This window comes from Oryctolagus cuniculus, chromosome 12, assembly GCF_051225735.1.
Source record: "Oryctolagus cuniculus isolate XC-2025 breed Fujian yellow rabbit chromosome 12, ASM5122573v1, whole genome shotgun sequence".
Lineage (NCBI taxonomy): Eukaryota > Metazoa > Chordata > Mammalia > Lagomorpha > Leporidae > Oryctolagus > Oryctolagus cuniculus.
In genome coordinates this window covers 55,343,879-55,371,857 of record NC_142878.1, presented here as the reverse complement: position 1 = coordinate 55,371,857, position 27,979 = coordinate 55,343,879, and the positions used below count along the sequence as shown (strand labels likewise).

Here is a 27,979-nt window from a genome sequence, read left to right as displayed (position 1 = left end):
GCCGTAGCTGTGCCGATCCAAAGCCAGGAATCAGGTGCCTCCTCCTGGTCACCCATGGGGTGCATGGGCCCAAGCACTTGGGCCATCCTCCACTGTACTCCCGGGCCACAGCAGAGAGCTGGCCTGGAAGAGGAGCAGTGGGGACTAGAACTGGCACCCATATGGAATGCTGGCTCCACAGGCAGAGGATTAACCCACTGTGCTACAGCGCCAGCCCCTGAAACCATGTTCATTTTTTAGATCTTAGCACACACATCTTCCAGCACCTAGTTTGTCTTTTTATATAACTTATAATCAGCATAATCCTCTACATATGTAACTAGTTGTTTAATGCCTAGCCTCACAGCTAGACTGAAAAATGTAGAATGATGAGGTCTATGTTCATTTTGGAATGCGATGCTGTGACTAACATATAGGGGTATTCAGTAAAGTTACTCAATAGATGTTGTTAAATGAACAAATTAATGTATAACGTTTGCAAAGGGATTTTGTAACTGTGGTTAATTTTTTAATATTAGAATTTGAAGCCTTGTGACATCTACATTGTTTAATATCTCTTGTACATTACTTTATTTCTTGTTGTTCCTTTCAGGTAATACAAAATCAATGAATAAAACAGATTATTCAGCAGTATTTGAATTTGTATTCCTGGGACTTTCTACCTATAGACCAGTGCAGAATTTTCTTCTGGCCTTCTCTGTGGTGTTTTATGTAATTATTGTTCTTGGGAACCTCCTTGTTGTGTTTTCTGTGATGTTCGATGCTCATTTACACTCTCCAATGTACTTCCTTTTGGGAAATCTTTCATTCATTGATATGTGCCTTTCTACTGTTACGGTTCCTAAAATGATTTCTGACCTTTACTCTGGGAAAAATATCATTTCATTTCAGGGTTGCATCCTCCAGATATTTGCCCTTCATGTCCTGGGTGGATCGGAGATGGTGCTGCTCTTAGCCATGGCCTTGGACAGATATGTGGCCATATGTAAGCCCCTCCATTACCTGACCATCATGAACCCACAGATGTGCGTTTTGCTTCTGTCTGGTGCTTGGATGATTGGTCTCCTTCACTCATTGGCTCAGTTAGCTTTTGTGGTTCATTTGCCTTTTTGTGGTCCTAATGAGATAGATAGTTTTTACTGTGATCTTCCTTGGTTCATCAAACTTGCCTGTGCAGACACTTACAGGATGGAATTCATAGTGACTGCCAACAGTGGGTTCATTTCCACAGGCACCTTCTTCTTCTTGATGATCTCCTACATCTTCATCCTGGTCACTGTATGGAAACGCTCCTCGGGTGGTTTGTCCAAGGCCCTCTCCACCCTTTCAGCTCACATCACGGTGGTGGTTTTGTTTTTTGGGCCATGCATCTTTGTCTATATGTGGCCATTTCCCACAGTATCAGTGGATAAATTTCTTGCCATTTTGGATTTCATGATTACACCCATTCTGAATCCTGCCATATATACCTTGAGGAATAAGGACATGAAGACGGCAATGAGGAGACTGGGTAATCAAGTCCCAGGTTTGAGGAGGATCTCTTAAGTAATACATGAGAGTACAAGTTATTTAGTGTATTTTCTACCACACAAATGACACAAATACTTTAATGAATATATGCAGTTTAAGAATTACATGACAGATACTAAAAGTGTTTGATACATACACCATCTTATGGAACAAGTATGTCTTGTATCCATAAAAGCTCAGAAAATCTTGGAGACTTATGTCCAAAATCAGTAATAATTCGTTTGCTTACTTATTTAATTTCCTTTTATAGATTATTTATGTACTTTATAGTTTTAAATATAATAGGACAATTGTGTGTATGTCTTTGTTTTTAGCAGTCCCCACATGACCTTAAAAGTTTATGAAACACAGAGCAGAGCACTGTATTCACAAGACTATAACCAGTGTCAATGGTTTCTTTTATTTATAGATCGAAAGACTTCTCACAACAAGAGCTCTCACTGCATTTATTTTTTTATGTATAAAATCTTTTTATTTATATTATAATAAAGAATTCATTTCTTTGAAATAAAATAGCTACATGTTTGATGTTGAGCTAGTTATTTTCATTTATGACTTGTTTTGGAAAATACTTTAAACTACCATGAAATATATACTTTCTAGCTTTAAACATTTTTCTGAACTAACTTTTTTATACAATATTCAGAATTACTTATGAAGTTACATTGAATTATGACAACCCTATTTGTACACTATTTGGCAAATGAGGTATAGTCCAACTATACATGTATATAAAGGTGATGAAAAAGCATATATTGCTCAAAGTGTGGCTTCAAATTTTAGATTACCTGTACTCAAAATAATAATTTACTGGTACTTTACTCAAACTATATATAAACTATCATCTTCTCTAAACTGCCCAGAATAACTGAGGTCTGATTTCCTTCCCATTGTACTTCTTTGCTTAATGCAAAATGAAAAAATGCAGTCCAAACTAAAATATGGCATAGAGTAAGTCTAATGTTAACCATACCTAGAAAATTCATAGCCTATACTGTATTAGAGGTATACATCTAATTAGAGGTAGGTATACATCTCTAATTTGTACCTCTAACAAACTCAAAATGTTAAAAAATCTACCATTTAGTGTACATATTTTGGTAAATAAATAAAAATACATATCCACGAATATATGAGGGTACTTCATCAAGTTTGAGGAAAAAATTAAAATGAAAAATAAACTCATTTTGGTGCAAAAATTTGAAATCCATATGTAAATTTTCATAATGCACATTTTCCATAAAAATTTAAATATTCCATATGTTTATATATAATCTTTTCAAAATATAACTCATATACCATAAAATTCATTTACTGCAATATTCTTCAATGCCTTCAACTCTATATTTCAAAAAATATTCCAATTTATTACACTGATACAGTAATTCTGATTGTATGCAATAATGAGCAAAGAGAAAATTTTGTATGCTTTAGACATATCTGAACCAGATAATAGGAGATTAACCACCTTATTAACATTTCTTGAGATCCAGTGATCACCATCCTATTTGGGCTGTCATAGATAAGAAATGACTAAATTTGGAATCAGGTATTATGTGACCCATACTCATTATGGCATGGATGCCATCTTATTGCTCAGTCTATAAAATTGAAATGTGAAAATATATTTAATTGATGAAGCTTGGCAGGTCCTGTGGCACTAAGCAGTTGCATTAGCTTATGACTCCACCCCTTCAATATCTGCTCTTGCTGGATTTACTTCTCAGTGCATACCTATTACTACACAGAGTTCCTTGTAACAATAGATTGGAAATAAAAACTTAAATATATGGATGGTTTTACATGATACATTGGCAGTGACTAAAAGTAAATATCTTCAACTTCATGTGGTCTCAATTTAGTGAAGTCTTATGTTCAAGGATTAGTAAGGTTAGTACCATGATTGTGGTCCTAAAGGATAATGACAAAGAGAAATTCTTCACCTTGGAAGACAATGAGCCAGTATTTCATTTTGCTATTACCAGCGAGCAATAATTAATTGTGATTTGTTTGGAGGGTTAGGGCTTCAAGTGAACAGAATGAGAAGATAGTGACAAAGGTGACTGCATAGATTGCTGGTGATAGATTGCTCAGAATGTGCACGGACTTTGTTCCTTTTTCTTGTTTTTTAAGATTTATTTTATTTATTTGAAAGACAGAGTTACAGAGAGAGGTACAGCCAGATAGAGAGAGAGGTCGAAAGACAGAGTTACAGAGAGAGGTACAGCCAGATAGAGAGAGAGGTCTTCCATCTGCTGGTTCATTTCCCCAAATGGCTGCTAAGGCCAGAGCTGAGCTGAGCTGATCCGAAGCCAGGAGCCAGGACCTTCTTTTGGATCTCCCACGTGGGTGCAGGGGTCCAAAGACTTGGGCCATCTTCTACTGCTTTCCAGACTATAGCAGAGAGCTGGATCAGAAGAGGATCAGCTGGGACTTGAATCGGTACTCATATGGGATGCTGGCACTGTAGGCTGGGGCTTGAACCCATTGTGCCACAGCACTGGCCCCCAGACTTTCAAAATATTGGGGTTTTAACTTAATACTTGCCAAAGGGCATGCATCATAGAAGAAAATCTTGTTAATAAGACAACCACCCTACAGGTTTTTGTATGTTAGCCTCTTTTTCTGGCTAGCCCAATACTTAAGGAGTGTCTATACAAAAATGACTAGGGTTTATATTCAAATTTTGCAAAACCACATGATGTTTCTCACAAGCAATATCTGGAAATCAGTATGGATAATCCCCATTAATACTGAACCACTAATATATGAGGATCTCTCAGGTTGATGATACTGGAATCCTTTGTGGCAGGTTGATAATGATGTTGGAATCCTTCTGTCTTGGATGAAGTAGAATTTTGTCTCAAGCAAATCAATGTGTATTCTGGTTATGTATATTTTTCCTAACCATAATACTTAAGGTTATACCACCACCTATGAGTTTAAATAATGTCTTATTTGTTGGTAAGTTATTAGCTACAAATTTTTGCTCATCAAGGGATTTGTTTTATAGTAACTTAAAATGAGCAATAGGGTCATGACCAATGAGTTCTCTATTCTAAATGCATAATCCCCCATGAGTAGCTGGTGTATTGAATGTTAGAATGGCATACTGAAGACACCTGTCAGTCTCTTGAGATATTCATCCCCTGGATTTGGGAATGAAGATGAGGGAGCAGAAGAAGGTCTTCTCACTAATATACTTAATTACCTGCTCAGAAATTTTTTCCCTTTGGCCAGTGCTGTGGTGCAGCAGATTAAGCCACTGTCTATAGTGCTGGCATCCCATATTGGCACTGGTTCTAATCCAGTCTGCTCTGCTTCTGAAACAGCTCCCTGCTAATGCACCTGGGAAAGCAGCAGAAGATGGTGCAAGTCTCTGGTTCTCTCCATCCACATTGGAGACCTGGAAGAAGCTCCTGGCTCCTGGCTTCAGCCTGGCCCAACTCTGGTCATTGTAGCCACTTGGGGAGTGAACAAGCAGATGGAAAACCTCTCTCTCTCTCTTACTCTTTAAAATAAATAAATAAATAAATAAATAAATGTCTTAAAAAATTTATTTCTTCCCATCCTTACAATGTTGAGGTCTGTTTGCTTTGAAGGTCTTGGTTCTCAGGGAAAGAATTCTTCCATAGAGTAGGAAAATTATTTACACTAAATTGAACATTAACACTGGCTATGGTGATTGGATTTGGGGAGTGAACCAGCAAATGGAATACCCCTCTTTCTTTTTTTTTATAATTTAATTTTTTGATTTAATTTTAAGAATATTTTGTATGACATCTACAATGTACAGATTCAACGTATTTTCCCCCAAAGATTGGCTGTTTATTTCAACACTATTCATTAAATAATTTTTTTACAATGATTTACTTTCAGTTTATTTTATGCTCATAAGATTAATCCTACACAAAGTAAAGAATTGAACAAATAATAGGAAGGAAAAAACACTGTTCATCAACAGTAAAGACAAAGCTGTAAATCTCAGTGTCAATTTTGCTCATATACATTACTTTTTTGGTACTCTACTAATTATTACAGATCAGGGAAACATCTGGTATCTGTCTTGTTGTGACTGGCTTATTTCACTAAGTATAATGGTTTCCAGTTGTGTCCATTTTGTTAAAGACAGGATTTTGTTCCTTTGTATGCCTGAGTAGTATTCCATACTATATAAATTCTTCAATTTTTCCAGACATCAGCTGATGTACATCTGAGTTAATACTATATCTTAGATATTGTGAATTGAGCTGCAATAAACATGGGGTACAGTAACTCTTTCATATGCTGATTTCATTTTGTTTGGGTAAGTTCCCAAGAGTGGTATTGCTGGATCATGTGGTAGATCTATTTTCTGAGGTATCCCCATACTGTTTTCTATAATCGATGTACTAGTTTACATTCCCACCGATAGTGGTCTAGGATACCTCTTTCCATTCATCCAACATTTCTTTGTTGATTTCTGTATGAGAGCCATTCTAACTGGAATGAGGTGAAACTGCCTTGTGGTTTTAATTTGCATTTCTAGATGGTTAGTGATCCTGAGCATTTTTTCATGTGTCTGTTGGCAATTTAAATTTCCTCTTTTGAAAAATGCCTGTTCAAGTCCTTTGCCCATTTCTTAATTGGATTGTTTTGAGTTTCTTGAGCTCTTTATAGGTTCTGGATATTAATCCTGTATAAGTTGCATAGTTTGCAAATATTTTCTCCCATTCTGTCAGTTGCCACGTCACTTTGAGTATTTCCTTTGCAGTGCAGAAACTTCTCAGTTTGATGTAATCCCATTTGTCTATTTTAGCTTTAATTGCCTGTGCTTCTGGGGTCTTTTCAAAGATATCTTTGCCTATGCCAATGTCTTGCAGAGTTTCCCCAATGTTCTCTGATAGTAATTTGATGGTATCAAGTTGTAGATTTAGATCCTTGATCCATTTTGAGTTGGTTTTTGTAAAAAGTATAAAGTAGGGGTCTTTTTTCATATTTCTGCATGAGGAGATCCAATTTTCCCAGCATCATTTGTTGAAAAGATTGTTGTTCCTTAAGGAAAAGATTTTAGCTCCTTTTTCAAAGATTAAGAGGATATAGATGTGTGGTTTGGTTTTCTGGAGTTTCTACTCTATTCCATTGGTCTACAAGCCTATTTTTATGCCAGTACCATGCTGTTTGATTATAACTGCCTTGTAGTATGTCTTGAAATCTGATATTGTGATGCCTCTGGCTTTGTATTTTTTTTTTTGTTTAAGGTTACTTTTAGCTATTTAAGTTTTTTGTGTTTCAATAAACATTTTTAGCACTTTTTTTTGGACCTGAGAAGAGTGTTGATACCAGCTAATCAAATACCCCAACACATCAGAAAGAATATTCACCCAGACCAAGTGGAATTCATCAATTTATATCCCTGCATACCAGGGATAAATTAGCAAATCACATTAGCAAATCAACGTGACACATCACATTAACAAACTGAAAAACCAAAACCATATTAACTCAATTGATACAGAAAAAGCATTTGATAAAACACAACATTGTTTCTTGATAAAAAAAAAAAAAAAAACCTTGAGAAAATTTGGCAAAGATGGAACATTCCTCAACAAATCAAGGCAATTTATAATAAACCCATGGCCGGCATCCTATTGAATGGGAAGAAGTTGGAAGCATTCCCACTGAGATCCAGAACTAGATAAGGATGCCCATTCTCACCATTGCTATTTGTTATAGTTATGGAAATTTTAGCCAGAGCCATTAGGCAAGAAAAAGAAATCAAATGGATACAAATTGGAAATGAGGAAGTCAAAATATCCCTGTTTGCAGATGACATGATTCTCCATATAAGAGAAAAAAGACTCTACCAAGAGACTATTGGAACTCATACAGTTTGGTAAAGTAGAATATAAAATTAGCATAAAAAAATAGCTTTTGCATACATATAATTCCATGGCTGAGAAAGAACTTCAAAGATCAATCCCATTCACAATAGCCACAAAAAAATTAAGTACTTTGGAATACATTTAAATAAGGAGGTGAAAGATCTCTATGATGAAAATTACAACACATTAAAGAAATAGAAGACACAAAAAATGGAGGACTCTTCCATGCTTGTAGATTGGAAGAATATCATCAAAATGTACATACTACCAAAAGCAATTTACAGATTCAATGTGATCCCAATCAAAATATCAACACTGTTCTCAGGAATATCCCTCTTTCTACATCTCTCTGTAACTCTGCCTTTCAAATAAATAGAAAACAAGTCTTTAAAAAAAGCATTATTTTATTTCATCTGTATGTTGTATTTTGTTCCAATATTAAAGGCAATAAAATTACGTATGTGCCCTCTTTTCATTTTATGATATATATTGCTGATTCTTAGTAATGAATTTCAATTCACTTAATTTATCATTCTGGGAAAAAGAAAAGAAATATTTTAAAAATCACTAGAAATTTTTTACATACAAGAGTAGTTTATACATACTTTGAAAAGGAATGTTATAGGCATTTGAGTGAAAAATTTAACATTTGTTGATTTACTGATATATTTTCATAAGTATCCATTTTATAATTAATCATTGTACTATGTATTTTGGCTTTGAAAAAATTATCAGTAAGACATGGTCCCCGCTTTGGGGACAGTATATTATAGGATTTTTATAAAATTATTAATAAGTTGTAAATATCATTCTTTGACAATGATCTAATTAAGAAAATATCATTAGGATTTCTTTATATATTTTAATTCTTATAAAGTCAATAAAAGCAAGCAGGGTATAACCCCCACTGTTATTCCTTATATACTTTGCCAAATGTATATCATCCACTCTTGGCTTTTCCCCTGATTTTTCCCACTAGTATTTGAGCAGGAATTTAAGTTAAGGAAAAAGTGATAATGTTTTGCCAAAGGTAAGTGACATTTAGATGAGAGGTATCAATGTTACATAAACACTTTTTGCCAATGTGGTTAAAAGAAATTAGGAAAAATTTCATTAAGATGCTGCTCATCGGAATGTACATATAACATTGCAGTATTCTTTTAATGTTATTAAAGACACAGAAAATAATTTTGATAAGACTTCCACAAATAGATATCATTAATATTTGGATTTTAGGGAAACACTTCATAATGTTTTTCTGTTTGATTAGGAAATGTTGAAATTCACTGAATTATGCTAACCTCTACTCTTGTATATAAAGCTAGGAGTAAAAGGTACACAAAAACACCCTGAAGTCTCAACTATTTTATAAAAACAGGATGTTGACAATTTGAATTTTTCCTATTGAGGCTTTTAGGTGTTAACTGTTTGCTCTGGAATCCATGTAATAGTTTCTGAATCTATTCATGGCACTTTTCATCTCTTTATTTCTCAGGGTATAGATGGCTGGATTTAGGAGAGGTGTAATAACTGAGTAAAACACAGCAAGAAACTTGTCCACCCAGGTGATGCTGAGTGGCCACACATAGATGAAGATGCACGGCCCAAAGAAGAGCACCACCACTGTGATGTGGGCAGTGCAGGTAGAGAGGGCCTTCGATGCTCCAGTTTTTGAGCTTTTGCAGACAGTGAGAAGAATATATGTGTAGGATATCAGCAGTAGAATAAAGCAGGTCATAGCCAGAACCCCACTGTCAGCATTCATTAATATTTCCAAGTTAGAGGACTCCATGCAGGCCAGCCTGACCACCAGCGGTATGTCACAGAAGAAGCTGTCTATCTCCCTGGGGCCACAGAAAGGCAGCTGCACAATCACAGCCATCTGACTCACAGCATGAACAAAGCCAATGGTCCAGGAAGTCACCACCAGCCCGTTACACATTTTCAGGCTCATAATAGAGGAGTAGTGGAGTGGCTTGCAGATGGCCACATAGCGATCATAGGCCATTACCACAAGTAGCACCATCTCACCCCCTCCTACAAAATGAACAAATAGGATCTGGCACATGCAGCCTCCAAAGGAAATGGTATTGTTCTCTCTGAGGAAGTCTGTGATCATCTTAGGAGTGGTGACTGAGGAAAGCCACATGTCCACAAAGGACAGATTGGCCAACAAGAAGTACATGGGGGAATGGAGATGTGAGTCAGTGATGATTAAGACCACGATGAAAATATTTCCAGATACAATGATCAGATAAAGCATCAAAAATATCATGAAGAGTAAGACCTCAATATTCCATGAATGGCAAAGTCCCAGAAGCACAAATTCTGACACAACAGACTGATTTCTTGTATCCATTTTGTCAATGTGTTCTCGTGTTCTCTAAAATAACCTAGAGATGAAAATAGATTATTAGTGGGATAGAACAGAGCTTTAATTTTTTTTTTTGAATTTTGCACTGAAAGTTACATCCATATCTGAGGGTAAAAGGAATACATGCGAAGAGATGCTGGCGCCGCCATGGCTCAACAGGCTAATCCTCTGCCTAGTGGTGCCGGCACACAAGGTTCTAGTCCCAGTGGGGGCACTGGATTCTGTCCCGGTTGCCCTCTTCCAGGCCAGCTCTCTGCTGTGGCCCAGGAAGGCAGTGGAGGATGGCCCAAGTGCTTGGGCCCTGAACCCCATGGGAGACCAGGAGAAGCACCTGGCTCCTGCCTTCGGATTGGCGTGATGCGCCAGCTGCAGTGCGCCAGCCGCAGTGGCCATTGGGGGGTGAACCAACGGCAAAAAAAGGAAGACCTTTCTCTCTGTCTCTCTCACTGTCTAACTGCCTGTCAAAAAAAAAAAAAAAAAAAAAAAAAAAAAAAAAAAAAAAAGAAAGAAAGAAAGAAAGAAAAAGAAATGCATGCGAAGAGAAATAACATACAGCACTATGTGAGGAAAAATATAGTGTTATGTAAAGAGAAATAATATGTAGTGTTATGACCTCAAAGAGATGTTAATTGCTTAAGGTCAGTTTTTCAAGAAATAGAGCCAGAGGTAGAAGTGTTCCGAAAAGGATTAATCTGGAGTTTCTCTTTCCGGAGAGGGGAGTGAGGAAAGCAGAACAGCAAGGTGAACAGTTGATAAAAAGATCACAAATTTGCCAGGAAACTAGCTTCAGTCCAGTAGTCCAGTAAAAAGAATGTAGGTAGGGTGCTACCAACAACATAACACTAAATAACAAAAATTTAGTTAAGAAGATAATAGCAAAGTGATTTCAAATTCTGGTACAAACGGCATGATGCAATCTTCATTTTCTCTGAACTGTGTTTAAAGATTTCTTCAAGTCTGAGTTGAACCTTTACTAAAGAAATATATCAGAAAACTAATGTTTAGCTTATAATTCTAAAATCAATAATAAAGATAACCAGCAGAGAGCAGTGCACTCACTCTCTCCCCCTCCCTTCCTCCTTTTCTGTTGTTCTACCTTTCAAATAAATAAACATGTTTTTAAAAAGTATCATTGATCATCACTTATTCATGTCCATATATAGTCACAATATTGCTTATATTATTTCCTACGTAAATAGAGAATTTTGTTTATATAGTTTCCCATATAATTGAAAATTTTCTATATAAATTGAGAATGCTTCTCAACTCTATATTGGAAAGGTAATTGATTTCCTCCCCCCTTTATTAATTATGTCTCTGGGTTTTATTTCACTTTTTAAGTTTAAGATCTTTTTTTTTTTTGTTTTTAGAATCTACAGAATGTTTTCTGTAGAAAAGAATACATATGATAAAATTTCAAATTTCAAATAAATGTATCCTTCATAGTAAGAACTTATCTAATCTCTTGCTTTCCAAGAATGTAGCAGCTTTTTCATCCCATATTTTTACTCTTGTCCAGGAGGGTTTATAAAATCGAAGAGGAACTACAAGAGGCAAGAGGACATTCCATTAGGTATCTTGGGAATTCTCACAGTTAACTCAGAATTTTCACAGACTGGAGAAATAATTCTGGGATCGGTAGAACTGAAAAGTTAGCGAAATTTGATAGATGGAATTTCTGTCTTAGGAGATACATCATATAGGAATAGCAATGTAAAAATGTGATCTCACTTACATGAGGAATCTAAACAACAGAACACACAGAAGCAGGGGATGGGTGGGAGAATGGGAAGATGTTGCTCCAAGAGAGCAGTTCCAGTTAGATGGGAAGAATTGGATTTTTTGATCTATGGCACAGCATAGTGATTATGTTAAAAAGTATTAAGCATTTTAAAATTGCTAGGAATGAGAATACAAATGTCTCATCACAAATGAGACATTATGTAATGGAGACATTAAAAATAATAGGAATGAAGGAACTTCAAAAAGTTCATGGAAAAACAGAATTAGAAGGTAGGTTTATTTTCATGCAAAAGTTTTTGAAATTCAGGCATAGATTTTTAGTAATGGGCCATGAACTTTTTGATGTCCTCTCATTCGTCACAACATCAGAGTGCCCCGTTATTATATATAGTTATTATTTATCAATTAAAAAATAAGCACAGCAGTAACATTTCTTCCTCCTTTATGCACATCTCTCCATGAAATTATTTCTCTAATAACTGTATAAATATATGAAAGTTTTCATATTTATATTTTTATAAGGAGAATCTTGCCCTGAGAGAATGCAATAGATTTGCTAAGATATGTCCCGGTTGAGGTACAGAGAAACTTCAAGTCCCTCCAAGTAGCTTGTTGACTCTGCTTTCATTTTACTTATGCTATGAATCTTAACCCTATTTCTGGAGTAATATCAGTTTGCATTGATTATCTAACCCATTTTACATCTTTATTGTACTGTTTTTCTTAGACTAACGCTCTGAAATGAAAAATGTTTTTTCTCTTACACAGGATGTACTGCATAAACAAGGATAGTTGGAAGCCACTCAAGCAATTAGACAACAAAAAAATGAGATCTCTCAGAGAAGACCTGAGAGTAGCTTTTGGTAAGTGCATATGGGTTGTCAGAGAACCACTGTGAAGGAAACCACAGAAACTCCAGTTGGAATAGCATAGGCAAAGAAAGCCTGAATAGCATTTTATGAAAATGTCACATACTCAAAAGGTCCTTCTTAACTCCAATAGTAAGCATATATGAAACATACATATAGAAATATTTTAAAATTATCTTGAAGACAGTTGCAAAGAAAATGAAATAACGTACTAAACACAGCGCTTCTTAAAGCTCAGATGCTCTTTGTCTTCTCTTCTGACGTGTGCTGGATTCAACATTCATTGTTGAGTGGAGGCAGCACCTGTGGAAGTCCTTTCCCTCAGCCTCACACATATTCACCACTTGAAGGGGTCCCTTGGGTGAAATTTTCCTGCTCTACGTTCTGGACAAACAAGAATCATGGAATATTTTTATCATGATTATCTCCTGGAAACTTTGTTAAGAGTGATATAAAATTCGCACTTATTGGAAAACGGAGCAGGGAAACAAGAGAAACCTCACATAAATCAGTCAAGTTAAATATTAGTGAAGTTTTCAAACATTCCTATAAGTGATGAAGAGATGCAGTCTGGAATCTTGAACTGAAACTTGATCTCTTGTTATCTTATTCTTAAAGCTTTTAATTTCAGTAGTGAGCAAAATCATACACTAGTGTGATATAGGACCATCTACCAAACCCCTTATATAAATGTAAAGACCAATACATTTCAAGGTTGTCTAGACAAATGTGGGCAATCTTAGTCAAAAATCTGATTTTTTTCAATATTATCTGTGATTACTTGACATCTAACAGGTACACACTGGATGTCAAATTGTGAAGATATTTTTAGATTTAAAAACAATATTTTGAGCAGTTTTTTTCCTTCTTACCATCTGTTAAATTCTTTACTTAGTGTAGGGTTAATCTTATGAGTGTAAAATACACTGAAAGCAGATCACTATAAAAATTAAAAGAAAGAATAAAAAAGGAAGGAGGAGGGAGGATGAAAATGTCGACTGGAGGGTGGGTAGCGGGGGAAGTATCACTATGCTCCTGAATCTGTATATATGAAACACATGAAATTTGTTCACTTTCAAACATTTAAAAATAAGTAACTGGAAAATAAATTAAAAACAGGACTTTGTTGTTAGTTAAAATACATTCATTTTGACATTTTAAGGCACTTTTATTGTGAAACAATTGACATCCAATATACTGTCCATATTTAAAGTATACAGATGTCTATAGCCATGGAAGGGCAATCACAAGCAGGAGACGCATAAATGCTGCAGCATCCCAAGTTTCCTCATGCTTGTTTTATGATTTATTTATTTATCTGAGAGACAGAGTTACAGAAAGAGAGAAGAGACAGAGAGAGAGAGAGAGAGATCCTACATCTGCTGGCTTACTCCCCAAACGGTTGCAATGCCTGGGGCTGGACCAGTCTGAAGCCAGGAGCTAGGAGCTTCCTCCAGGTCTCTCACATGGGGGCAAGGACCAAGTACCTGGGCCATCCTCTTCTGCACTTCTAGTCACACCAGCAGGGATCTGTATCAGAGGTGGAGCAGTGGGGACTTGAACTGGTGCGACATGGCATGCTAGTGCTGCAGGCTGCTGCCCTAGCCCACTGTGCCATGACACAGGCCCTCCTCATCCTTTGATTGTCCTTTCCAGTTTCTCCACATACTCTTCCTCTCCTGACAACTACGAATCTATTTTCTATTACTATGTATCAGTTTGCATATACTAGAGTTTACATTCAAGAATTAGATTAGTGTGTACTCTTTTTCTTTTTTGGTTGGGGACATCTGGCTTTCTCACTCAGCATATTTAGATATTTATCATACTGTGTGCACCAGTAGTGCCTTCCTTTTCATTGTTGGGTAGTATCTCACTGTGTGTTTATACCAGTTTGCTTACCCACTCATCTACTCAGAGGCATTTGTGCTGTTCCCAGTTTTTGGCTAACACAAGTAAAACTGCTGTGTACATTTGTGAACAAATATTTTGGTTCAAATGTTTAAAAATTTATCATGATTTGCTTTAATTTATTTTATGGCCCAGATTATGGTCATACCTGGTAAATATTCTGTATACTATCGAAATTAAGAAGGGCTAGCAATGTGGTCTAACAGGTAAAGCCACCGCCTGCAGTGCCGGCATCTCATAGGAGCACCAGTTCGAGTCTTGGATGCTCCACTTCTGATTCAGCTCTCTACTATGGCCTGGGAAAGCCGTAGAAGATGGCCCAAGACCTTGGGCCCCTGCACCAGCATGGAAAACCCAGAAGAAGCTCCAGGCTCCTGGCTTCGGACTGGTGTGGCTCCAGCCGCTGCGATCATTTGGGGAGTGAACCAGGGGATGGAATCTCTACTTCTCTGACTCTGCCTCTCTGTAACTCTGCCTTTCAAATAAAATAAGTAAATCTTTAAAAAAAGAAATTAAGGAACATTCTGATGTGTTTGATCAAAGTGTTCTATTTTTTTAACTTTTATTTAATGAATATAAATTTCCAAAGTACAGCTTATAGATTACAATGGCTCCCCCCCCCCATAACTTCCCTCCCACCCGCAACATTCCCCTCTCCCACTCCCTCTCCCATTCCATTCACATCAAGATTCATTTTCAATTATTTTTAATACAGAAGATCGATTTAGTATATATTAAGTAAAGATTTCAACAATTTGCACCCACACAAAAACACAAAGTGTAAAATACTGTTTGAGTACTAGCTATAGCATTAATTCACAATGTACAACACATTAAGGACACAGAGATCCTACATGAGGAGTAAGTGCACAGTGACTCCTGTTGTTGACTTAACAAATTGACACTCTTGTTTATGGCGTCAGTAATCACCCTAGGCTCTTGTCATGAGCTGCCAAGGCTATGGAAGCTTTTTGAGTTCGCCGACTCTGATCTTATTTAGACAAGGTCATAGTCAAAGTGGAAGTTCTCTCCTCCCTTCAGAGAAAGGTACCTCTTTCGATCAAAGTGTTGTAAAAATGGCAACTGCATCAAGTTGGTTATTCAGGTCTACTATTTATCTTATGTGTTTTGTGATTTTTTTCTACCAATTATTGAGAGAAGCATACCAAAATCTTTGATTACATTGTTTTTCTGTCTGTAGTTTTAAAAAATTTTATTTATCTTCATTTTATTTGAAAAAGTGACAGAGAGCAAGAGAGACAAAAATCTTCCATCTGTTAGTTCACTCCCAAATGCCTTCAACAACCAGGACTGGGCTTGGCTAAATTCAGGAATATGGAATGCAATCCAGTTCTACAGGATTGCAGGGATTCAGTACTTGTGCTGTCATCTAATTCCCTTTAGTGAGCATATTAGCAGGAAGCTAGATCTGAAGCAGAGAAGTTGGGACTAAAACCAAGCAGTTCAATATGGGACGTATATGGGATATGCCCCAAGAGGAAACTTAACCACTGTGCCACATGCACTCCCAAGTCTCACTACAGTCTTGTAAGATTTCATTTCACATATTTTAAATCTCTATAATAATAAATATGAATATTAAAGATTTTAGAGCACCTTGATTATTTGAATCCTACCTAAATATAAGGGTACTTCAAAAAAGTACCCTTTGATCTATATAATATTGTTGTATTTTTCTTTCCTTATTCTATGTTGGTCCAATTACTTGAATCTAAGAAGAAAACCTTAATTAAAAATCCTTTGTTTACTTCTAAATCATATTTTTAACCTTACTATCCTTGGCTAAACTCACAAAAGCTTTCCAGTTTCCTCATGGCTATCTTCAGTTCTTTGTTTCACAGCATGTAAAGGATTGCCTAGAGAGGGGCAACGATGCTATAAATATAGCAAGAAATCTATGCTCAGAATAGTTGCTTACAGGGCATGTATAAGTAAAGATGAATGGGTAAAGGAAGATGTGAGTAAACCATGATGTGAGTAAAGCTGGACTGGAATTTTTTAAAGATGCATTTAATTTATTTGAAAGCAGAGTGACAAAGAGACAGGGAGAGAGACAGAGAGAGAGATTCAGAGAAAAAGGTTTTCCATCTGCTGGTTCACTCCTCTAATGCCTGCAACATTCAGGCTGGGTGAGTTTAAAGCCGGGAACTCCATCTGGGTCTTACAACATCGGTTGCAGGATCCCAAGCACTTGGGTCATCTTCCTTTGCATTCCCAGGCACATTAGCAAGGAGGCAGGTTGGAAGCAGGGCAACTGGGACTCAAACTGGTGCTCTGATGTGGGATTCAGGTATTGCAGGAAACAGCTTAACCTGCTGAGCCATAGTGCTGGCCCCTGGAAAGAACTTTTACTGCTAAGAATAAGTGGTTCCTAATGGTTAAGAAGATCAGACTGTAGGAGGCAAGCAACATGACAAATCTATTCAGATCATGGTGCTGCTGACAATACTATCTGTATATTACAGGTATCTATGGAAGCACATTTAGCAACCAGAGGGAGACCACAGAAAATGCTATTTATTATGTTGAGAACAAAGAAATGCAACTTCACATCAAAGGGTGTCAGGAGTGAAGGAGACCGATGAACTGTGAGTTAACTACTAGCAAAACATGCACCCTCTTGTAGATGATGGATATATAGTGTGTAGGTTTGCAAATGACCAGCTACATGTTGTGTAGATTATGAATACCACTGAAACCCTATCCAGGAGATAAAGGAGTTATATATGAGTAAATCCAGCAGAGGAGGTAATGTTTTTCTTCTTCATCCTCTGCCTCTTCCTCCTCTTCTTCTTCTTCATCTTCTTTTACCATATTCACAATCATCTTAGGGGTTACAAAGGAAGCAAGGGTCATATCCATGATGGAGAGAATCTCAAGGTGAAAGTACATGGGGTGCTTGGGTTTGGGGTATAAAACACTGTGAAAGGGATCACATAAATAAGACCAAGTGCCTGGTAATAACAATAGATAGCATTACAAAGGGAGGAAGTTCTAACATGGGAAGAAGTCCACACAGCAGACTCATAGAATGACAAACATCCTAAACAGCACTCTGACCTCAGAATCATCCCCTAAGGTCTAACTGAAAATACCATGAGAGCATTTCAGGCATGCAAAGCCAAGACATAGTGGCAAAAACGGTTCTGCATGAAGGATCTCTGTGAGTGAGACCCCAGTGGAAAGAAGGGGCCATCAAAGAAGGATGTACATAAGGAAGACATAATTTCTAAGCTTTTGACCTCAAATCCAGGATTAAAATGAATGAACTATCCATATCTCTTGGTTCTCCTAGGAAAATCATGAGAAAAGAAGCACATGTTTCATTTTCATGGGTCAAAAGAGATACAAGCATGCATCTTTATGAGGTTGTGCTTATATGGACATGAGATGTCTTAGATGGAATTCCTTTGAAGACAGTTCAATTATTTTTGAAAAAATATTTATTTATTTATTTGAAAGACATAGTTCTGGAGGGGAGAGATAAATTGTCAATCCATTTGTTTCATTCCCCAGCTATTCACAACAGTCATGGCTGGGCCAGGCTAAAGCCAGGAATATGGAATTCCATCCAGGTTTCCCACGTGGTTGAAAGGGCCCATGTACTTGGGTAATCTTCTGCTGCTTTCCCAAGCACATTAGCAGGAATCTGGATCGGAATTGGAGCAGCTGGGGCACAAATCCTCACTTGGAAGCTGCTGTTGCAGACAGTGGCTTAACCTTCAGTGTGTCCCACAATGCTGATCCCTTAAAGTTCAAGTTTTTAGTGTACCTGGAAATAAAACTACCTTAAGAAATTCTGCTTTACTTCTGATTTAGCCCAGAGTTTTAAGGGGCTGTGATCCAAAAGATTAAAAGGTAATTTTGGTAATTGAGTAATTGAGGTTGAGAATAAACAAGAATTTTATCTTCTCCCTTTTGAGCTTCCATCAGATAATAAACGGGTTTCTGCTATTTTCATACTTTTGAAAAGCCTTCTGGCAGATGGAGTATCCCTTACCTGCTGTGGCCAAAACAAACATTCTTAGAAGTTCTTGTAAAGTCCACACAACGCAAAGGCATTAAGCAGCAGGGATGGATGTTCTCAGTCTCAGTATCTCTGTTCCATTTGACCAGGAATCATATATTCCAAAGGGAATAAAGAAGATGCTATGAGCACAAGAGACATTTCTTATGATATCTAAATGTTTTGCTTCCTTCTTTTATCTGTCATGTCACATCCCATCTGTTATTTATAAAGTTGTATACTTTAGTAAACTAAGTTTTGTAATTTGTACATTGGACACGGTTTCCCTAGGCTTCTATTCACTTTTATGCATAGCAACACTTATTTGGTGATGTAACATGAATTTAAGTTTTCTCAACATTTTTTCAGGCTTTATATTTCATTTATTTGTAGTGCTGAACACTGTCCAATTATCTGGACATTATCACAGATTATTCATTCATTCATCTACTGATGAACATGTTGGTTGTTTCTGAGTTTTGGAAATGATAAAGTTGTCATAAATGTCTTTTATCAGATTACTAGGCAGTTATAATTGTTTAATTCTTTTTGTTAAATACCAAGTATCAAAACAGCTGAAACCTAAGATATCAGTTTTTTTTTTCCAGAAATACCTTTCAAGATGATGCCATTATTTTGCACTCCCACTGGTAATGAGTGAAATTTCTTCTTGCTCTATTCTCTTGTCAGCATTTGGTATTATCAGTGTTACAGCTTTTGGCCATTTCAAATTTGTGCGTATGGTATCTTGTTGCTGTTCTGATGTGTATTTCTGTAGTGACACAAGATTCAATATATAGTTTCTTTCTTTTATATATTGTGTGTTTGGTGTAATTTCTAAAAAGTTACCACACACTCAAGGCTACTTAAATTTCTAATATTTTCTATGAGTTCTGTATTTGGGTTTGTGATTTGTTTTGAGTTAATTTTTGTGAAGGATTTTAGGTCTGTGTCTAGAATTATTTTTTTTGTGTGTGTATGTGGATGTTTAGTTTTGCCAGCAAACTTTGTTTTAGAGACTCTTTTTCACCCATTGTGTTTCCTTTGGTACTTTGTCAAAGATCAGTTAACCACATTTATGTCTATTTATTGGCTTGAGTCTGTCTATTTGCCTATGTATCTGGTATTTTTCCAGTGTAACATGTCTTGATATCTTAATATTGTTATAAGACTTGAAATCCAGTAGTATTAGAATACACATTCTTCTCATCAGTGAATTGAACATTCTCTATGATAGACTATATGCTAGGACAAAAAGCAAGTCTTAGCAAATTCAAAAAAATCTAAATCATTCCATGCATCTTCTCTGACCACAATGGAATAAAGCTAGAAATCAACAACTCAAGAATCTCTAGAACATAGATAAACACATGGAGACTAAACAACATACTTCTGAGTGAACAGTGGGTCATAGTAGAAATCAAAAGAGCGATCAAAAAATTTCAGGAAACAAATGAAGATGACCACACATCATATCAAGTACTACTGGATACAGCAAAAACAGTGTTAAGAGGGGAGTTCTTAGCAATCAGTGCCAACTTGAAGAAACTGGAAAGGTAGCAAATAAATGAACTATCATTGCATCTCAAGGACCTAGAACATCAATAACAAACCAAACCCAAAACTAGTAGGAGGAAAGAAATAACTAAAATTAGAGAAGAAATAAAACTGAAACAAAAATACAAAAAATCAGTGAAATTAAAAGCTGTTTAGCTGTATGCCAGCAAACTAGGAAACCTAGAAGAAATGAATAGATCCCTAGAAAGATGCAATCTACAAGAATTGAGTCATGAAGATATAGAAAAACCTAAACAGACCAATAACTAAGATGTATATTAAATCAGTAATAAAGATGCTCCCAACAAAAAAAAAGTCCAGGATCGGATGGCTTCACTGCTGAATTCTACAAGATATTTAAAGAAGAACTAATTCTAATTCTTCTCAAGATATTCAAAAGAATTGAAAAGGAAGCAATCCTCCCAAATGTAAACCTGGAAAAGATGCAACTGAGAAAGAGAACTATAGATCAATATCCCTGAAGAACATAAATGCAAAAATCCTCAACAAAATATTAACTAATTGAATCCAAGAACACATCAGAAAAATCATTCACCCTGACTAAGTGGAATTTATCCCCAGAATGAAAAGATGGTTCAACATTCACAAATCTATCAATATAATACAGTGTATTGGCAAACTGAAGAACAAAAATCATATGATAATCTCAACAGATGTGGAAAAAGCATTTGATAAATTACAATGTCCTTTCACGAAGAAACCCTTAAGGAAAACGGGTGTAGAAGAAACATTCCTCAATACAATCAAAGCAATTTATGACAAATCTATGACAAGCATCCCACTGAATGGAGAAAAGCTGGCAGCATTCCCCCTAAGACCAGAAGCAGACAAGGATGCCCATTCTCACTATTGCTATTTAATATAGCCCAGGAAGTTTTAGCTAAAGCCATTGGGAAAGAAAAATAAATCAAAGAGGTACAAATTAGATAAGAGGAAGTCAAAGTATCCTTATTTGCATATGACTTGATCCTTTACATAGGGGATGGAAAAAACTCCACTGAGAGACTATTGAAACTTATAAAAAGACTATGGTAAAGTGGCAGGACATAAAACCAACACAGAAAAATCAACAGCCTGTGCATACACAGACAATGCCATAGCTGAGAAAGAACTTGTAAGATCAGTACCACTCACAATAGCTCCAAAAAGAATCAAATACCTTGGAATAAATTTAACCAAGAATGTCAAAGATCTTTACAGTGAAAATTACAAAACTCTAAAGAAAGAAATGGAAGAATACATTAAAAATGGAAAAATCTTCCAATTTCATGGATAGGAAGAATCAAATCAACATCATCAAAATGTCCATACTACTAAAAGCAATTTATAAACTCAGTGCAATCTCAATCTAAATACCAACAACATTCTTCACAGATCTATAGAAAACTATGCTGAAATTCATATGGACACACAAGAGATCTTCCAAAGCTAAAGCAATCTTATACAACAACAACAACAACAGCTAGAGACATCAGAATACCTGATTTCAAGACATACCACTGGACAGCTACAATCAAAATAGCCTGGTACTGGCCCCAAAACAGACTTATAGACCAATGGAAAATAATAGAAACTCAGAAAACAATCCATGCATCTATAGCCAACATATTTAATAAAAGAGCTGAAATCAATCCGTGGAGCAAAGAGAGTCTCTTTTAACAAATGGTGCTGGAAAAACTGAATCTCATGTGCAGAAGTATGAAACTAGATCCCTACCTTATACCTTAAACAAAATTCCACTCAAAATGGGTCGAGGACCTAATACCATCAAAGTATTAGACAGCATGGGGGAAATTCTATAAGATGTTGGCATAGGCAAAGACTTCTTGGAAAAGACCCCAGAAGCACAGGAATCAGAGCCAAAATTGAAAATGGGATTACATCAAGCTGAGAAGCTTCTGTACTGCAAAAGAAACACTCAGCAAAATGAAGAGGCAACTGACCGAATGGGAGAAAATATTTGCAAACTGCAAACTGTTAATGGATTAGCATCCAGAATATATAAAGAGCTCAAGAAATTCAATAACAACAAAACAAACAATCCAGTAAAGAAATGGGTGAACGAGTTAATCAGGGATTTTTCAAGGGGAAATTCAAATGACCAACAAACACTTATGAAAATGCACAGAAATGAATTTCCAAACATACAATAATTTACAAAAATTTTAGACCTTGAGACAGAGATAATTAAATTAAATACAAATAGGTCTTACTTTATGTTCTTTAACCTTATTAAGTTAGTGAAATCCAAACAAGAATAGTCTCCATTGCTATTCCCTATATACTTTATTACTTATTTCATCTACTTTTCATTTTTCCCTTGTTTTTTTCCCATTAGTGGGGGGAACCTAGGAGGCTAGGTTAAGAAAATAATAACAGAATTTGTTTCAAAGATTTATTTTATTTATTTGAAAGGCAGAGTGACAAAGAGAAAGGAGGAGGGATAGACCTTCCTTCTGCTGGTTCACTTTCCAAATGGCCAAAGTGGTCAGGGATGGGGGGCAGGCCAAAAGCAGGAGCCAGGAGCTTCCTCCAGGTCTCCCATGTGGGCGCAGTGGCCCAAGCACTTGGGCCATCTCCCACTGCCTTCCTAGGCACATTATCTTGGAGCTATATCAAAAGTGGAGCAACTGGGGCTTGAACCAGTGCCCATATGGGATGCTGGTGCTGCAGGCACCTGCTTAACCTGCTTTGCCAAGCACTGCCCCCCAGAAATATTCATTGATAAGATTCAAAAGAAAACTTTGAAGGTGGTGCCAATGCTCAAAAATTCACTTTTCCAAGTGAACTTGAGAGAAAATTTAAGGAAACTGATTAAGATGCTTTCAATGAGATGGTTGTATATCTTTGTCAGATCTCATTTAATATAGAATAAGATATAGAAAGGCTGATTGGAATACTCCCAAATAATGAAGAATTATTAGGTTTCTGGACACTTATTATTTGCCTAGGAATACATGGAGTAGCTCCTGAATCTTTTCATAGCATTTCTCATCTCTTTGTTTCTCAGAGTATAAATAATTGGATTTAGGAGAGGTGTAAACACAGAGTAAAACACAGCAAGAAACTTGTCAATCCAGGTGATGCTGAGTGGCCACACATAGAGGAAGATGCAGGGCCCAAAGAAGAGCACCACCACTGTGATGTGGGCAGTGCAGGTAGAGAGGGCCTTGGATGCTCCAGCTTTAGAACTTTTGCAGACAGTGAGAAGAATATATGTGTAGGATATCAACAAAAGGATAAAGGAAGTTATAGCCACAAACCCACAGTTAACATTCAGGAAAATTTCCAAATTATGGTGATCCATGCAGGCAAGCTTGATCACCAATGGTCTGTCACAGAAGAAGCTGTCTATTTCCCTAGGACCACAGAAGGGCAGCTGCACAATAAACACAATTTGACTCAGAGCGTGCACAAAGCCAATGGTCCAAGCAGTCACTACCAGCCCAGTGCACTTTTGTAGGCTCATAATAGTAGTGTAATGGAGTGGTTTGCAGATGGCAACGTAGCGATCAAAGGCCATTACTACTAAAAGCACCATCTCAAGTGCAGCAATACATTGAGCAAAGAAGATCTGGCACATGCATCCTCCAAAGGAAATTGTTTTGTTCTTCCTCAGAAAGTCTGTAATCATTTTAGGAGTGGTGTTTGAAGAAAGCCACATGTCAACAAAGGACAGGTTGGCCAAAAAGAAGTACATAGGAGAGTGGAGATGGGGATCAGTGATGATTAAAATCACAATAACAATATTTCCAGATACAATGATGAGGTAAAGTGTAGAAAATATTAAGAGTAAGACCTGAATATTCCAGGCATGGAAGAGTCCCAGAAGCACAAAATCTGACACTGTGGACTGATTTCCATAATCCATTTTATTCAGGATGTCCTCTAAACCTAGATTTGACAGATTATCAGTTAGTGAGAAGAAAAATGGGATTTATTTATGTGGTGTTCACATTGAAGTTTAGCATCTATTTAGAGATTGTAAAGCATAATTGTGAAGAGAAATTTTGGAGAAATGGAAACTACATGTCTATTATTGATTCTACAGGAAGCAGAGCCTGAGATGAGATTATATTGTACACTTTATAAAAGGGGAATGAGGAAATCAGGTCTGCAAAGAGTATGGTTTAAGGACAGTGGTGTCCTGTAAATTAGCTTCAGTCCACTAGTGCTGGGAATCCGGGTGGGGCACTAACAGTAGCCAGTGTACTAAGTAACTCTAATTAGGTCATATACAGTAGCCTCACTGATTTACTATCATGCTTTCCTACGTATCACATACCTGCATTGAACTGTAGTATGAAAATATTACTATTTGTCTTGACTCTTTTGGGAAGGTTCACATTCATGTAACTTTTTTATAATATATCATTATAGTTTTATTTTTATTAATCATTATTGCTAATATCTTACTGTGCCTTATTTTTTATGGGATATTATCATAGGCATGTATAGAACAAAATAGCATGTATTTGTTCCAGGCACTGACAGGAGATCCTCAATCTATCCCTACAGATAAGGGGGGGCACTACTGTACTTGGGAGTTGAGGGGATATTTTAATGCAGTACCAATGATGTAACACAACCCTACCATTTCTCTGTACTGTGTATAGGCCTTCTTCAATTCTCAGTTGCTCTCCTTCTATAAGGTACTTACTATAAAATTAAATTTTTGGCTTACTCTCTCCTAATATGTACATATATATAATTCTACCACTATGCAATATGCTATTCTATATATACTACTACTACTATATACTATTATATATACATATATTATGCTATATATATTTTAGGAGAACTTTCAGGAGAGAACCTATAGAGAAGGATCATATAATATATTCTTGGCATAATGATTTATGGCATACAATTTACCATTAATTAAAATTTATAATACAGCAGAATTTATCTGAAGTAAATTGATTAGAAAATAATATCACAGTAGTGTCATGCAGAAACAGATTAAGCAAATTGAAAGGAAATGAGGTTCTGATTGATGAACTCTGAATGTAAGCTCCTCATAACTCAGGATTATCACTAAGCAAGGTTTATTTTCAATTATATAAATGGATGCTAGGAAATATCTAGACTCTGAAATATAAATATTATCCTGTTCAATAAGACAAAATTCTGTCTGTTCAGTCTGTTACCTATCTATGCATCTTTCATCTACCTATGTTTTCTATGTTAGGAATAAATTACATCCATGTGCAAACAGCATTCCTCTTTTGAGTGTTAATGTCGAGTGGATCTGAGGGTAAACCTATAATGATTATTAATGATTATCTTTAAGTATTAAATACTAATGATATTGTTTACTTTGATCTCTCTTTAAGCTGAACATAATTCTCTAAATAGATACTGTAAAAAAAAGAAAAGGTTCAGTGTTCCTTCCCTTTTATTATTTTTCTCCTTTGGCATTATTTCTGTTTTTATGTGTCTCATTTTCTTTTATACTTTGGTATCTCTAGGGTGTTTCTCAGGTCCACAGGTGAACAATGAAAACTATTACCCACTCATGATCATGACTTTCCCTCCCTTACTTTAAAAACTCAGAAATTGATTAAGACCAACATGAGAGCAAATTCTCCTAAAGAAATTAGTTGATACACATATTTGTTACAGAAAAGGACAGAGGTCACAGATAAGAGTCTCACAACTTACAAATAAGCATATCTTTCACAACAATAGAAGAATTTTCTCTCATTTCTAAAGAAAATATCCTGATACTACTCACAGTATATTCATATTTTTATTTCTCAGAGTGTAAGTGGTTGTATTTAAAACCGAGCAAGAATTCTGTCCACCCAAGTGATTCTGAGTGGCTGTAGAAGTGATGATGCAGGACGCAAAGAAGAGCACCACCACTGTGATGTGGGCAGCATATACATTGTATCCCAGATGTGGTAGTTTGGGAAACTTGAGCAACCTGATATTTTTCTTAAAACACTTTTTCTTATCAATATAAATGTTTCAGAAGGTTTCACTAGCTAATTCTGTATATGTTGAATAAGTAACAGAGAAGATAACTAGGAGCAAAACCAGGACTCCAACTGTGTTTGAGATGAATTTGCTAAATTATGAATTCATAAGTTCATAGGGAAAAATTCTCCAATGAGAAATAGTGTTTTTATCAGCTTTGTATTTGTTAATTTTTCATATTAGCAAATTATATAAGGGAACTTCAAATGGAATTAAAGTGTTTATTTCAGTGCAAAAATTTTTAAATGCACACATATTTTCTTAATAACATGCCTTTTTCCATGAATGTTTTTGGATTCTCCAATTAATTCTTAATATTAACCAATATTTAGGAGAATTAATAATCATATTTTTTTTTATTTCAAATGTAGGCTGAAAACTTATTCCATTAGTGGCTGACCTTGTTTCCTCAGCTAACCCTATTTCTGTCTGTATTCTCTCATTTGTAAAATAGTACATTCAAATTAACAAAAGTGAGGGTCAATCAGAACAGATAAAAATCATTAGAATTCAGTGGATCATAATATTATTTATCTTCTGTATTGTGATTGATTTTAAATGAGAATACTTTCCAATGCTTATTGGAAACAATATTGTACATCTGAATACTTTTGTCTCAAAATACTTATAATAACATTTCTTTAAAATACTTACTAGGCAAATTTCTCTAAATTAACATATATACATACTCAGTGATCCTATAAGATGCACAATCCAAGTAGCAGGTCATACATTTTGCTTGCTTTCCAGGAACTCAATGACTTTTCAACCTTTCTTATGTTCTTCTTAGGAGAAGTTATTAATATTTTAAGGGACCCTACTAGAGGCAAAAGGGCATTTTATTAAAGAATCTTTGTAAATCCCACTTGTAGCACAAAAATTTTAAGAGTATGAAAACATGAGACAAATTTTTCATCCCTTTTGCATGCAATGTCCTTCCGTATATATTCGCTCCTTTAATAACATTAAAACTGTGTGAGATCGTCCATATTTGTATTTTTATAAAGAGAAACATGTACTCATGGAATTTAAGAGATTTTCAGAGATATCTACTCTGTGAGGTAAGTAGGGAGAAAGTGCCCAGTCACTAATGTTGCCTTCTTTTATTCTGATATATCCCTCAGGCATGTATTTCTATGGTGACCTAGAAAGGCATTTTCTTCCCTCAAAGACACACAGAATACAAAACAGGTTTTTAGCAAAATATAACACATAGTAAAAACCCAGGATTAGTAAGACGACCTGTATTTCACTGCCTATTACAATGATCTTTCTTAAGCTTATATTCTTCAAATTCAAAGTGGAGAGAATAATAGAGTAGAAACTCTGTTAGTGGACTTCCGTTTACTCAACTCACTCAGTTAGTAACTGATCTCCATTTTTTTCTGTAAAATACACTGAATGATGATCAAAAATAATTTTTGTGACTATATTTGGCATTGTAATAATTTAAATTTAAAAAATTGAAATATCATGTAAATAGTTTTCTGTATCAATTATTTTATTTTCACCCTTTTTATTTCTAGGTCTATAATATATTTTATCTTACTTGCAATGCTGTCATGATGTGAAGAAATTATTGTCTTAAAGGTCTTGAATGAGAGGGATCATTTAAACAGGGATCACTGGAAGCTGCTTATATTTAGGTATCCATCAAAAGACTTGGCAGCTCCTCAGGCAAACCTAGAGAATCTCAGAGGCAATGCAATTTGGTGGTGATTGGCCCAGTGTTGGAGACCACAGAAATTGCAGGAAATAGGACAGGAAGAGAAGACCTCAGAATTGTTTCCTGAAAATGCCAAGGACTTTTCAACAATTCATTCTCAAGTCTAAGAATAGTGGACATGTTTGAAACAGATCCATAGAAATATTTTCAGAATCATCTTAAAGAAGATATCAGAGAGGTGATATGACTTACTAAACACGGAGTTTCTCTAAGATCAGATTTTCCTTTAGTCTTGTCTTGTGATAGGTGTTCCAGACAAGTCCCTTGTTGGGTGGGGACAATCTTTGTGGAACTGTTTTCCTGCAGCCTGACATATATTCAGCATGTGAAGTAATCCCTTGGGTGAAATTACCCAACAGAACTGAAAAGAAA

At 35.9% G+C, this 27,979-nt stretch overlaps 3 protein-coding genes across 3 annotated transcripts; 1 reads left to right on the top strand and 2 right to left on the bottom strand.

Moving 5' to 3' along the window:
* Positions 1-603: 603 nt before the first annotated feature.
* On the top strand, positions 604-1,545 carry LOC100346132 (olfactory receptor 4F15-like). The gene has a single exon (XM_051822283.3). The coding sequence runs from the start codon at positions 607-609 to the stop codon at positions 1,543-1,545; it is 939 nt and encodes a 312-aa protein (XP_051678243.3). The 5' UTR covers positions 604-606.
* A 7,269-nt stretch (positions 1,546-8,814) lies between these two features.
* On the bottom strand, positions 8,815-9,756 carry LOC100346389 (olfactory receptor 4K14-like). The gene has a single exon (XM_089311002.1). The coding sequence runs from the start codon at positions 9,751-9,753 to the stop codon at positions 8,815-8,817; it is 939 nt and encodes a 312-aa protein (XP_089167128.1). The 5' UTR covers positions 9,754-9,756.
* Positions 9,757-22,843: 13,087 nt separating this feature from the next.
* Positions 22,844-23,770, bottom strand: LOC100340518 (olfactory receptor 4K3-like). The gene has a single exon (XM_089311001.1). It carries the CDS (start codon positions 23,765-23,767, stop codon positions 22,844-22,846), a length of 924 nt encoding a protein of 307 aa, XP_089167127.1. The 5' UTR covers positions 23,768-23,770.
* Positions 23,771-27,979: the final 4,209 nt, after the last annotated feature.

What these genes read in the sequence shown, in the direction of transcription:
- LOC100346389 (XM_089311002.1), bottom strand. Translation starts at nt 9,753, where the DNA reads ATGGATACAAGAAATCAGTCTGTTGTGTCAGAATTTGTGCTTCTGGGA.
- LOC100340518 (XM_089311001.1), bottom strand. Translation starts at nt 23,767, where the DNA reads ATGGATTATGGAAATCAGTCCACAGTGTCAGATTTTGTGCTTCTGGGA.
- LOC100346132 (XM_051822283.3), top strand. Translation starts at nt 607, where the DNA reads ATGAATAAAACAGATTATTCAGCAGTATTTGAATTTGTATTCCTGGGA.